Source organism: Crocodylus porosus, unplaced genomic scaffold (assembly GCF_001723895.1).
Source record: "Crocodylus porosus isolate Cpor-Errol unplaced genomic scaffold, CroPor_comp1, whole genome shotgun sequence".
Taxonomy (NCBI): Eukaryota; Metazoa; Chordata; order Crocodylia; family Crocodylidae; genus Crocodylus; species Crocodylus porosus.
In genome coordinates this window covers 123,603,130-123,615,591 of record NW_017728943.1, presented here as the reverse complement: position 1 = coordinate 123,615,591, position 12,462 = coordinate 123,603,130, and the positions used below count along the sequence as shown (strand labels likewise).

General features: G+C 43.3%; 1 protein-coding gene across 1 annotated transcript in view; it reads right to left on the bottom strand.

Annotated features, from left to right (window-relative positions):
- Positions 1–12,462, bottom strand: part of SHPRH (SNF2 histone linker PHD RING helicase) — a 97,612-nt gene that overhangs the window by 41,224 nt on the left and 43,926 nt on the right. Inside the window, exons 17-20 of the mRNA XM_019550123.1 lie at positions 6,954–7,061; positions 4,981–5,123; positions 3,055–3,228; positions 2,621–2,683 (exon numbers count right to left, since the gene is read on the bottom strand). Of these exons, the coding sequence (XP_019405668.1) occupies positions 2,621–2,683; positions 3,055–3,228; positions 4,981–5,123; positions 6,954–7,061 (488 nt within the window). The remainder of the gene's footprint in view (positions 1–2,620; positions 2,684–3,054; positions 3,229–4,980; positions 5,124–6,953; positions 7,062–12,462) is intronic.

The following is a 12,462-nucleotide window of genomic DNA, read 5'->3' as shown; positions in this document are numbered from 1 at the left end:
AAGCTGGCAGAGGGAAGGTTTAAGCTAGATATCAGGAAGCACTACTTCACGGTCAGGGCGGCTAGGATCTGGAACCAACTTCCAAGAGAGGTGGTCCTGGCTCCTACCCTGGGGGTTTTTAAGAGGAGGTTAGATGAACATCTTGCTGGGGTTGTTTGACCCCAGTATTGTTTCCTGCCATGGTGAGGGGTCAGACTAGATGATCTACTCAGGTCCCTTCCGACCCTAGAAACTATGAAACTATGGATTTAAGCATCTTGGTTTTTTAAATTAAAGCTTACTTTCATGTTTATAACTTGTTCATAATTTAACGAGCAAAAAAAAATTTTGTTTCTTTTATGCCTCTTTCAATTGCTTTCAGAGCATACTGATGATAACCACAGTATAAGGTACTAGTGATGTAAATTCGGTGTAGAGATTCCCAGACCCCATCTACACATAATACTTACAGCATGAGTAATCAATCACACCTTAAGCAGTCACCCGGCCAAACATTCAATCAATTAATGGCATGATAAAAAGAGGAATAAGCTCTTTTTGTAGCTGGTTCATATAATGCCATTAACTCAGGGGTGTGCACCTGACTGCATCTGGCCCACAGATAAGTTTTGGGCAGACAGCTCCAGGCAGCTGTTGGCAGTGGGGGAGAGGCACTATGTGGCCGCACAGCAGCTCCAGACGAACACTCTGCCCCCACTCGGGGCCTGGAGCCTGCACAGCAGCGGCTTTAACCCACATGCAGCCACAGGGAGCCAGAGCCTGAGCTGGGTATGTGGGGGAGCCACTGTGGCACATGCTGCCGGAGCATATGTACTGCATGAAAAGGGCACTGGGTGCCGAGCTGCAGTGGCTGTTGGGGTGCTTTGACCCAGAGGTGGTGGCTGGGTTGGTGCAGAAGGTCGAGCGGCTGCAGGAACTGCTGGAGGTGCTGGTGGGCCTGCCCGATCCTGAGCCAGAGACTCAGCCTGGTGGCTGCTTGAACCTAACTGGGTCATCTGCTGTGGGTGGCATGGAGACTGCATGAGGAGAGGGGTGCAGCATCTGGCTGTGAGGTGAGTGGGTTCCCCTGGAATGGCTTGGATGTGGAGCAGCTTGTGCACCCTCCAGCCACCCTGTACCCACCCCCGAAGCCCACCTAGCTGGGAGACGGGGCCAATGCATGGCCTGGGTAGAGCTCATGGGCACTGGGACGGAGCAAAGGTCACTGAAGACCCACTAATACCCAGCACCTTCTCTGCAAGGTTGGGGGGAATGCAGGGAGCCCTCAACTACAACTCCAAGGAGCTGTGCAGCAGGTGTCCAAAGGGCCAGTCCTGGTGCCCAAAGAGGACAGCAGGGGCTTGGCAGGCAAGCATGCTGCTGCCTGTGCCATTGGGCAAGCCTGGCAGCCAGGGCATGGGAAGCCTGGCCAGGCCCAGGGAAGGGATAACAGTGCCTGGCTGGGCCGTGGGGAGGACCTCAAGCTCCCACTCCTGCTTTTACTCTGGCACCAGACTTTACTTGGCTGCAGGGAGCTCGTGTGTCCATGTGTGCATGCGTTTCTGGTCCTCAACAGCTTACCAAAACTCGCTAAGTAGCACTGCAGCCCAAATAACTGCCCAACCCTGCATTAAGTGAGAGTGTGGCCATGGGCCCCTGGGACTGGGAGCCAGATCAGCTAATCAGAGCTATCAGCTAGGGGGGGCCATATGCACCCCCAAGCCTTAGAGCTCCCTCCACAGGGTGAGACTAGGATTGGGTTCCCCTCACACTGGCAAGAAGGTGTGATGGGATCTGATTCTCAATCCCACAATAATGCCTTCTGCCACACACATGGCACAGCAGGAGGTATGACTGTGTGGATCACACATTAGATCCCATCACACCTTTACCTGCATGTGTAGAGGGGCCTTTATATGCTCAGTAGTAGCCTTAAAAGTAATATATTTTTGAGTGCTTCCTTAGAATTCAAGACTTACTAGCATTAAAAAAAATAAAAAATGGTGCAGTGGAATCTTTGCTCAGAACTGATACCTGATCAAAAGAATCCTTTCAAAATCAAGAAGGTCTCGGTTCCCTCCTCTGTCACATTGATACTGGAATGGGCTTTAGGATTTAGGAATGAGTCTACATCCCATTAACTGTTAATGAGAATTGTTTTCTTTGCTCAGGCACTTCTGAAAATTCCTCACCAGCCCTAAACTCTTAGTATTCTCCCCTTTCTAACTGTTAATTTATGGTCTGACAGAATATTTAGATGAAAATAAATAAGCAAACAGCCATGTTGTTGGAGGACCAGTTATCTGCATGCATGCAATCAATCACTTACACATACAGACTGTGTAGGTGAACATAGCTATCAAATTGACACACAAAGTCTGGAAACACTTTTAAGTCTTTTTCCCTGTATAATTTCAGATTGCACCCCATAAGGGAAAAAAAATAATTTATTTGTTCATTTTACAAGTCCCCCCCCAAAATGTAACATACAAGCAAGTGTAATGCCATTTATAACAATGATACTTAACCTCTTTGCAAAAATAAAATGAATGATTACTTCTAGAGAAAGGTTAGATAACTCAGGATAATTTGTATTTTAAGAAATTTCTTGTACTACAGAAAAAGCAGCAAAACTACTTACGTATGAGAAAACAGCTTTGACTCATAGTCTGTGAACAACTCATCAGCCTTACAGAAGACACAGCTGGAATACAAGATGTTTTAAGGAGGAGCTTAGAACTTCAACCAATCAGCAAGGAATTCCTATAATTATTTCCATTCTGATTAATGAAAGCACAGATGACAATTTTATATAAAGCTTATTACATTGTCACATATTCAATGACAAAGTAAATGTGAATAATTGATATCCCTTTTTAATAAAATAATCTTGGATTCTAAGCGTATAAACTGGGTTCCTGAAGGCAAAAAGGACTCCAATTGAAAAAGGGCTCCAAATGACTTCAATTGAATTATAGGTTCTTCCATATTTAAATTTCCTTCTCATTCCAAATAAGGGATGGAGATTCATCAAGACACCTCCTACTCAAGAATTTATTTATTTTTTTTACATACTTGTTGAGAGGAAGTCTAACAGGCCGCAAATGGCAGATAGTGGCAGCCTCAATAACTTCCTTAGAAGGAGGGCCTTCTAGGTTTTTGACAGCTTCTCTTACAAGCTTCTGGAACTTCTTCACTTCTTCTAGCTGAGTAGTGAGCAGGTACTGAAGGCCTCTACAATCACGGAACCTGATAAACAACAACAGCAACAACAACAAAAAACAGCTAACTCAGTCTAATTCAGTAGTTTCACAGAGAAATGAAGCAAACTACACACCCACGTAAAGCCCAAACCTGCAAACACTATCAAATGTAACACCCACTTTTAGAAAGATTCCACACAGTGAAGTCATTGAGATAATATTATAAATCCAAGATTTTCATGTTTCCAATATACAGAACTATCTTTGAAGACTGAAATAGTGGTTTAAAGGGGAAATGACACAGGTTTTGGAAGTGACAACAATCTGTAAAATCATATTCACTGATACAGCTCTGACTATGACTACGTCTAGACAAATTTTATTGAAAGGTAAAAGCAGGCGTTTACTAAACATCAACTGTTCAGTAAGTGTCCAAAGCTTGTTCGTACTCCCCAGCAAGTAGAAGCTATGATAGCTTAGTCAACAACAGAATAGGGATAAAAGTTATCATAGCTTAACTTCCACTTACACTGGGGAAAAAAAACAAACCATGTACACAGGCAATATTCTATCCCCTTTTGGTCTGTGGTAAACTGTTCATATGTTCACACACTGTGGTCAATAGTGCCTGAAACCAATTAGCATTTGATTTGTGTTTATTGACCAAGATTTCCCAAATCTGTTGGTCTCAATCCAGTGCCCAGTGGACACGCATAGCTATCAAAAACCCACCATATTTATCACCTGAGTTCTAACAGGTAAAGCTTTACAAGGGTATGAAGTGAAGGTCTACTTTCCCAAAGCTATATCATTGCTCTTGATCAGCTCTAGAGCATGCTGCCATGGCAGCATATGGAGCGCACCTTGCACTGTGAGGCCCTTTCTGTAGCTATTCTTGGGACACAGTGCTTTGGATATCAGGACACTCAGCAATTTGACATCTTTCCAAGCACTTCAAGTTACTTCCCCACCCAAGAAAACTTTTCTATCCCTAAGAAAAAGCCAGAAAAAAAATCTTATGGAGCAACATCATGCGGCTACCAGTTTAAAAGATCAAGTTAAAAAATACATATTTAGTTTGGAATTCCCTGACAAATTAAATGCTCTGTCACAGGGCATTAAAGTGCCCTGCTCCTAAAGAAGGACAGGTGTGGGTTGCTGGGACAACACCAGAGGTCACCTGACCGGAAGGGGGCAGGGCCTGGCCTTTTTAAACAGCCTGGGGTCTCAGGACTGATGGTGTTTGAGGAAAGGGTGTAATGTGAAGGGAGCGACAGGTAATAATTTCAAAAGAATTAAAAGTGGTACTGATGGGTTCTAGTGGAAAACTATCCATAACCCTGTGCTTAAAAAAATTCACATCATGAATGGGAAGCAGCAGGATTGGAAATGGGTGGACCACAACGGGGGGTCCAAAAAATACTAAGAGTGAGTCCCTAGAGCAACAAAATAAACTGTAATTCAGTTTTCTTTTGAGAGATTCAATTCCGATGCAATCAACATTTAATTATTTGCTCACTGGTTGCACATACATGGAAAAGTATAAAAATACAGTAGACAACACAAAGAAGAACATTCTAATGAATGCCTGCCTAGGTGAAAACTGAAGTTCTCTCTCTTTTCAAGTTTTATATTTACTTTCTCCTTTTAGAAATGCATATTTTAAAACTTAATTGTAGCCCAGATGTTCTGAAGCACAAGTGCCTAGCATTTAATTGAATTTGCTAGCACAAACTGATTAGAAAACTCAAGCAGATTTAAGTGTATTAATTATGCTATTTTGTAGTTATTCTCTTACTTGTCTGCCATGGAGAGTTTATTCGTTTGCTGTTTGTAGTTGCTGGTTATCTCATTTTGCACACGCTGAACAAGCTCCTCATCAATGGCATATTGTATTGCTGTCTGGATCGCATCCAACCACCAAGGCGAACCAGAATGTATCTGTACACAAGAGAGTAAATTGAACCATGAATACTCAACAAGTACTTTTCTCACTATGGCAGGAACTTTGACTGCTCTCTGGACCATACTCTTAAGCCCAGATTTGTAAATTTTACTGGAAGTAGCTAAGAGATGAAGACATGGCTGGGAAGTACCCCTCTCACATTTCAATTAAATGCATGACTAGTGAGTATTTCCCAGTAAGTTTCCAATTACTTGCATACTCTTCATCTCCCCTTTAAACATACCTAGACTGTCTATGCAAGAGAAGAATAAAGGTTTGTAGATTAGGAAATGTTTGTAGAATGTGTAAACTAAGACATTTGAAAGCCTCCTTCTATGAGGAATAATCCCCTTTTCTCCTCTACTTGGGCACAGACTAATGGTAGAAAGAGAGAAGAATAAAGGGCTTTTAAAGGAAAGAAACAAGTCTTTCTTCAAAATTAACAAGAAAAATAACAAAAACTGAAGTATGCTTGAAAATTTAAAAGAGGATGGAAGTAAATGGAAAAAATAAGTGTATTATTTGCTGTTATTTCATCTTCCATTTTCTTATTCATTATATTAAAATGTAGCCTAATCATCAGCATTTCAGCTCAAGCGTTTATTAATCCATTATTCTTTTATATCTTCCTGCAGCACCAAAGCTAACAGAGTATATTAAAGTTATTGAGCTATTCTAGTCTAGAAGAACAGCTGCTTAGGAAGTAAATGAGGCCCCATCTGGTACAGAGCTTTTTTAATACAACAGTAGTATCTTCAAGGTCAGTATAATATTGATTCTTATCTTAAATTTCAAGAGGTGAGAGTGTAGGTATTATGGATGTGAAAGGTTAAAAGTTTAAACGATAAGTATATTTATACTGGTATACTGGTTAACGTTTAGCGCAGAGTCCAGAGGGGAAGAGAAGCAGTGCAGTACCTCAAACAGGAAAACTGGTAGGGCAGGCAGAAGCGAGAGAGGAGTGAGAAGGAAGGGAGTGTGGAGGGAGCGGGGAGGGAGGGACTAGTACCCATAACCTATGAGGTTAAAGAGGAAAACAGCAGGCAGCCTAATGACTAGTCAATTAAGCAATTAGCTGCTTGCTCACTGGTGCTCAGAAGCCAGATGGAAGGAGGTAACAGGCTACTTAAAGTTTAACCTGTCCCCAACCTGCACTGCCTGCATTGCCTGTTTCCTCCCTCCTAGCTCGCTGGAAAAGCCCCTCGCCTGCTGTTACAGCAATCTAGCTTCCTGTGGGCTTTGTTGTCTGGCAGGGCTTGCTGTTGCTCAGGTCAAAGGCCCCGGAGAACAGTTCCCAGGAGCAGCTGTATCCAAGCAGGTGTGTGTGTGGCCCCTGGTTCCGCACAGTGCTCCAAGCAGGTGGCTGAAGCCCACCCCCTGTGGCAGGGTGGGGTGGGGCAGGGCAGATGCTGGCCTGGGACTCCACACCCCAGGCCGAAACTAGGTATGTGTTATCGGTTAACCATTTAACCAACACAGAGGAGGTTATGTTTTTCAAAAATATTTACATCCTAGCTACTTTTTTTTAAATAACAACTGTCTCACTATTACCTTGCATTTTTCCCCATGTGTCTGCTATATCCACCTGTTGTATTATGCGCATGTGTGCACAGAATTCAGTACAGTGGAGTCCACATTCTGACTGGGTTTCTTATTCCTGAGTGCCCCAAGTACCTAAAATTATGTATTTAATGCTTTACATTGAGTACACCCAAGTTAAGACACACAACTGTGTTGGGTACCACATGCACAGGTGGCAATAAAGGAGATTTATATAAGTAATTAGTAAACCAAAATTACAAGCTAGTTACATGAGAGAGACCTACCTTTCTCTGGAGCTCCCGAATGGTCTGCAGAACTGGCTGCAATGCCTGATGAGCTTCTGCAACTTCTGCATTGGATTTACTCATATAATGTTGTCGAAGTTGTTTAGCCTGTAAGTAAATAAGAGGGCAAATTCTGCTTTAGTTTTTTATATTTACGTAAAATTATTAAATACACGAAAGTTCTCAATTATTGTACTGCATTTGTTCAAGAATGTGGTTGATTATCCATGGTGTGTACGTACTTGCCTTCACCTGTATCCAAATATCATATTTTTTCCCTTAAGTTCTTGGTAAGTTCATACAATTCAATAGTTATTGCAATACAAGCTGAGAGGCATATTGTTGTGATAAACTAAAAACACAGGGAGACTAATGATTTCCACAAATACAACATCTAGATATACCTAGTATATTACCAAAATTATTTTACCTGAACACACAAAAAGTAAAAAGCCCTTTTTTCTGTACTCTTTAAAAATCATTCACTAGCTACACAACTACTACTGAGTCTGAGAATAACAAATAATTTTATACTTCACCAAAACGCTTACTTCAGCACAATAGTGAATTAAGGCTGTAGAAGGGTTTACAGGTGAATATCCTGACTTTTCAGGTACATTGAATAATGACTTTTTTTTTCTTAAAGGTGATACACTTCTGTGAGTGAAAATTCACTGTGACAAGTGGCAGTATGAAAATGTTATGGTTATCAGTTTATATAATCATTAGGTATGTCAATCTTCATTAGGTCTCCAGTCCACCCATTCTATATGGTATGTTCCCAATATTTTGCACAGGCCACTCCTTCTAGTGTTGGTGTTGCCAAATCTTTTGGGGTGCATTGTGGTGCTACAGGGCATATCAGGAGATGATTCATAGTTTGCTTCTTCTGCCAATCATATTTGTTGGTTGCATAGAGGCTCCATGATTTCATGATAAAGTTGCATCTGCCAAGACCCACTCTCAATGTATGTCAATGGTAGGTTAACAGATACACTAAGTCTCAAACATATTTTTCCCATATAAGTGGGAAATAAAGATGTACCTCCTCACACTATTGTGTGTGGTTTGTCTCATATTTATCTTTGCTGTCTGCATTTTGCAGTTAAGACTTGCTCTACTTTGTTTTGGCTGTTCTGAAAAAAATATTGTTATAGGTATGAGTGGAGCTTAATCACCATAGAGGAGCTCAAGGATCCTTGGATGACCTCTTTGATCAGGAAAAAACACCTTAGTTTCCACAGAAAAGATTCCATTCCTTTTCCTTGTGTCTGGTGTGTCTACATGTACAAAACTTTTGTGAACCCATGTTCACTTCAACAGATATTGTGAAAGGCCAGCATAGAGCAGACCAGTCACAGTTTCAGTTTAATAGTTTCTAGAGTCGGAAGGGACCTGAACAGATCAAATCCGACCCCCTGCCCTGGGCAGGAACGAGTGCTGGGATCATAATACCCCAGCCAGATATCTATGCAACTTCTTCTTGAAGACCCCCAAGGTAGGGGAGAGCACCACCTCCCTTGGGAACCCACTCCAGAGTCTGGCAGGCTTAACCAAAAAGTAATGCTTCCTGATATCAAGCCTGAATCTGCTCTCAATCAATTTGTGGCCGTTATTCCTTGTTATCCCAGGTGGTGCCCAGGGGAACCACTTTTTTTCACAACCATCACCTATTTTCTGCTGGTTCCCCCTGGTGAGTTTATAGACAGCCACCAGATCCCCTCTCAGTCTCCTCTTGTGGAGGCTGAATAGATTCAGGCCCTTTAGTCTATCTTCATAGGGCCTGGCCTGCTGCCCCTTGACCATGTGAGTGGCCCTCCTCTGGACCCCTCCATGTTAGCCACATCCCTCCTGAAGGGTGGCGCCCAGAACTAGACACAGTACTCCAACTGCAGCCTGACCAGTACTGCATAGATGGGAAGGATCACCTCCCTGGACCTGCTTGTGATGCATCTGTAGATGCACGACAAGGTGTGGTTAGCCTTATTGACCGCTTCCTTGCATTGGCGACTCATGTCCATTGTGGAGTCAACAATGACTCCAAGATCCCTTTCCAACACTGTTGTTGAGAAGGGTGTTCCCCAACTTAAAGGTATGTTGCAGGTTTCTTCTCCCTGGATGCAGCACTTTGCACTTGTCTGCGTTGAATTCCATCCTATTCTCATTTGCCCACTTCTGTAATTTGTCTAGATCTAGTTGGATTCTGTCCCTCCCCTCCAGTGTGCCCACTTCTCCCTAAATCTTTGTGTCATCAGCAAATTTGGACAGTGTGCTTTCCAGGCTAACCTCCATATCACTGATAAAGATTTGAATACCACAGGCCCGAGGAGCAAGCCCTGGAGAACTCCACTGCCCACATCCCTCCAGGTTGAAAACAACCCATCCACCACCACTCTCTGGGCGCGACCATTGAACCAATTTGCCACCCATCTGACTGTGTAGGCATCAATGCTGCAGTCACCTGGATTTTTTTTATGAGAATGGGGTGAGAAACAGTATCAAAAGGCCTTCTTGAAGTCCAGGTAGACAACATTCACCCCAATGCCCATACCCAAGGACCTTGTGACTTGGTCATAAGGAGACAAGGTTAGTCAGGCAGGATCTGCCCAGAATGAACCCGTGTTGGTTGCCCCTGAGGGTTACCTCCCATGCTGGGTCCCTGCAGATATGTTCCTTGATAATTTTGTAAAAGGTCTGCCCAAGGACTGAGGTGAGACTAAATGGGCTATAGTTACCCAGGCTCTCCTTGTAATTGGCCCTTTTCCAGTCCTCTAGGACCTGGCCAGAGCACCGTGAGTGCTCATACAGCTGTGCCAGGGGCCCTGCTACAACCTCTGCCAATTCCCTCAGTACCTTCGGATGAAGAGCATTCGGACTTGCTAATTTATACATATCCAGCCCCTCCAAGAGTTCCCCAACTAGATCGTCCCTGACCCCAGACATGATGTCATGTCCCCTGATCCTGTCCGTAATCCTACCAGGGTAGTTGTCCTGGTCCCTGCTCAGAAACATGGAGGCAAAGAACTAGTTGAAGAGATCAGCTTTTTCCTTTGCTGAAATCACCAGATTGCCAAGCCTGTACTGTAGGGCACCCACATTACCTGGTGCCTTCTTCTTACTCCCTATGTATTTGAAAAAGAACTTTTTGTTATCCTTAATTCTGGTAGCCAGCCCTAGTTCCAGCTCTACTTTAGCCACCCTAACCGCTTCCCTGCAATCATGAGCAATGGAGGTATAATCCTCCTTGGTGATTGCCCCTTGCCTCCACTGCTTGTATGCCACCCTTTTTGCCCTCAGGCCCCCCTGGATGTCTTTACTGAGCCACGGAGGCTTTTTAGCACTCTTGCCCCTTTGGTTTGCATTGGGACTGACTCCCTCTGAGCTTGAAGGATTGTCTCCTTAAGGAACAACCACCCACCCTGGACTCCCATCTCACTGAAGCTCCGAGTCCCCAGTGTCTCTCTTATTAATTTCCTTAGCTCACTGAACTCGGCCCTCCTGAAGTCAAGGACTTTTGCTTTACCACTTGGCTTTTACCACCCTGCGCCAGATAATAAATTCCAGCAAACAATGGTCACTAATGCCTAGGTAGTCAAGCACCCACAGATCCCTCACCAGGTCACACAGCCTGTGGCAAAGACCAAGTCCAGCAAGGCATTTCCTCTGGTAGGATTATGTACCTCCTGGGTTAGGTGGAGGTCCTGTATGCAGGCTTAAAACCTATGTGAGCATTCAGACCTGGCTGACTGATCCTCCCAGCAGATGTCTGGGTAATTTAGGTCACCCATGACAACGACATCCCTTGTCCTTACAGCCTCTGTGAGCTGACCTGAAAATTCCAGGTCCAGCTCATCCCCCTGGTGAGGCAGTCTGTAGTAGACACCCACTATCAAGTCCCTATCCCCACGACTCCCTTGCATTATAACACAGAGTGCCTCAGTTTGCCCCTCTTCTAAACCCATCCTAGTTTGAAGAGCTATACAACAAAAGTGAGTTTGCTCTCATATACTAGCGTAAAAGCAAGAGTGAATCCAATTAAGTCAACAGAGGAAGGGATGTGTGAGGACAATTGGACTTCTACTTGCCCCACTCTCCAACACTTAATCGCCACCTCATTAATCCATCGACCAGCAACAGAAGAACAGAAATTAAGGTTCCTTGAGGTGGCTTGCCTCTCTTTCATTGAGACAGGAGTCACTTTGCATTCACCATGGCACACTGTAGGTTATGGGAGAGTAGTTACAGTGCTGTAAATTCAGGTACACTAGCTACTTTGCACACACCCCTGATGTGACTGTTTTTAGTATACAATAAGTGCAAGATAGCTTACAGTGCCTTGAAAGAGCTCTGTGGTTGAGAGCTACTGCAAAGTACAAAAAGCTAACACAACATAGAGAAGCTTAGTGCTCACATGACTAGCACAGTAGTAGTTTGTGTGCTGAAAAATCCAAACCCTAGTTTATCACAGACTAACTTCCCCGCACAGACAAATCCTAAAGGGGTGGCTCATTTCTCTTCTTTTCACTCTGTCAAAAGTAGGGAATGCTTGGGAAATAACCTGGTGTATTCCAACTGATCTGCTCCTGTCTTGTTACTGTTTGTAGGTTTTAGAACAAACCCTGAGGACATGGCTTAAAAAGACTAATCCTTGGTGCTTTGTTCCTTTCCTGGCTATAAGGCATCTTATACAAATCCAATACTAGACAAAAAGAAAAGTAGAAAGAAGTTGCAGGAAACAGCAAAGAGGAAAAAAATGTTCTCATGAGCTCAAAATTAAGAAGAGGGAGATAGTTGGCTAATGAATTATGCTGACCTAAGAGAAGCTACTTTGAAAACTTGAAATACAGGTACTTCCTAAAATTTTACCCAGGAGGTGCTATAACGTTCGACACATCTTTTTACCATGTCTTTCTACTGTAGCTACCTTGCAGTACCCTTAGACTAAGATAAATTTGAGTATGAATTTACAGCACTGTAACTACTCTCACATAACCTACAGTGTGCCATGGCGAATGCAAAGTGACTCCTGTCTCAATGAAAGAGAGGCAAGCCACCTCAAGGAACCTTAATTTACCACAGGCTCAAAGTGTGCACATGGGCAGGGACTATGGAATAGCTAATACACCAAGTTTACACCCTACCTTCCCTCATGATAACTTATTCATGTGGCATATCCACAGACTGGCACTCTGAGACATTGTATAGTGCAGTGAAACTTGTGTTATATGCACTGTCACAGAATAGTGTATTCTAGGATTTCATTGTCAAAGCAAATACACCCAACCAAGATTTCGTAGCAAGTTAGACAGCAAGTCCCTTTTTAAAAACATGTTGCTGTGACGGATACCTCAAGCAGAAGTCATATAAATTAAAACATGTAAACTGGCTTCACCTGCTGTTTTTCCTTTTCTCAGTTTTTAATTATTTGCATATTGTACTATCTGACCCCAAACCTGAAAGCACTTATATGTACTTAATTTTACACTCAGAAATGTCCTAAGTGCCTATG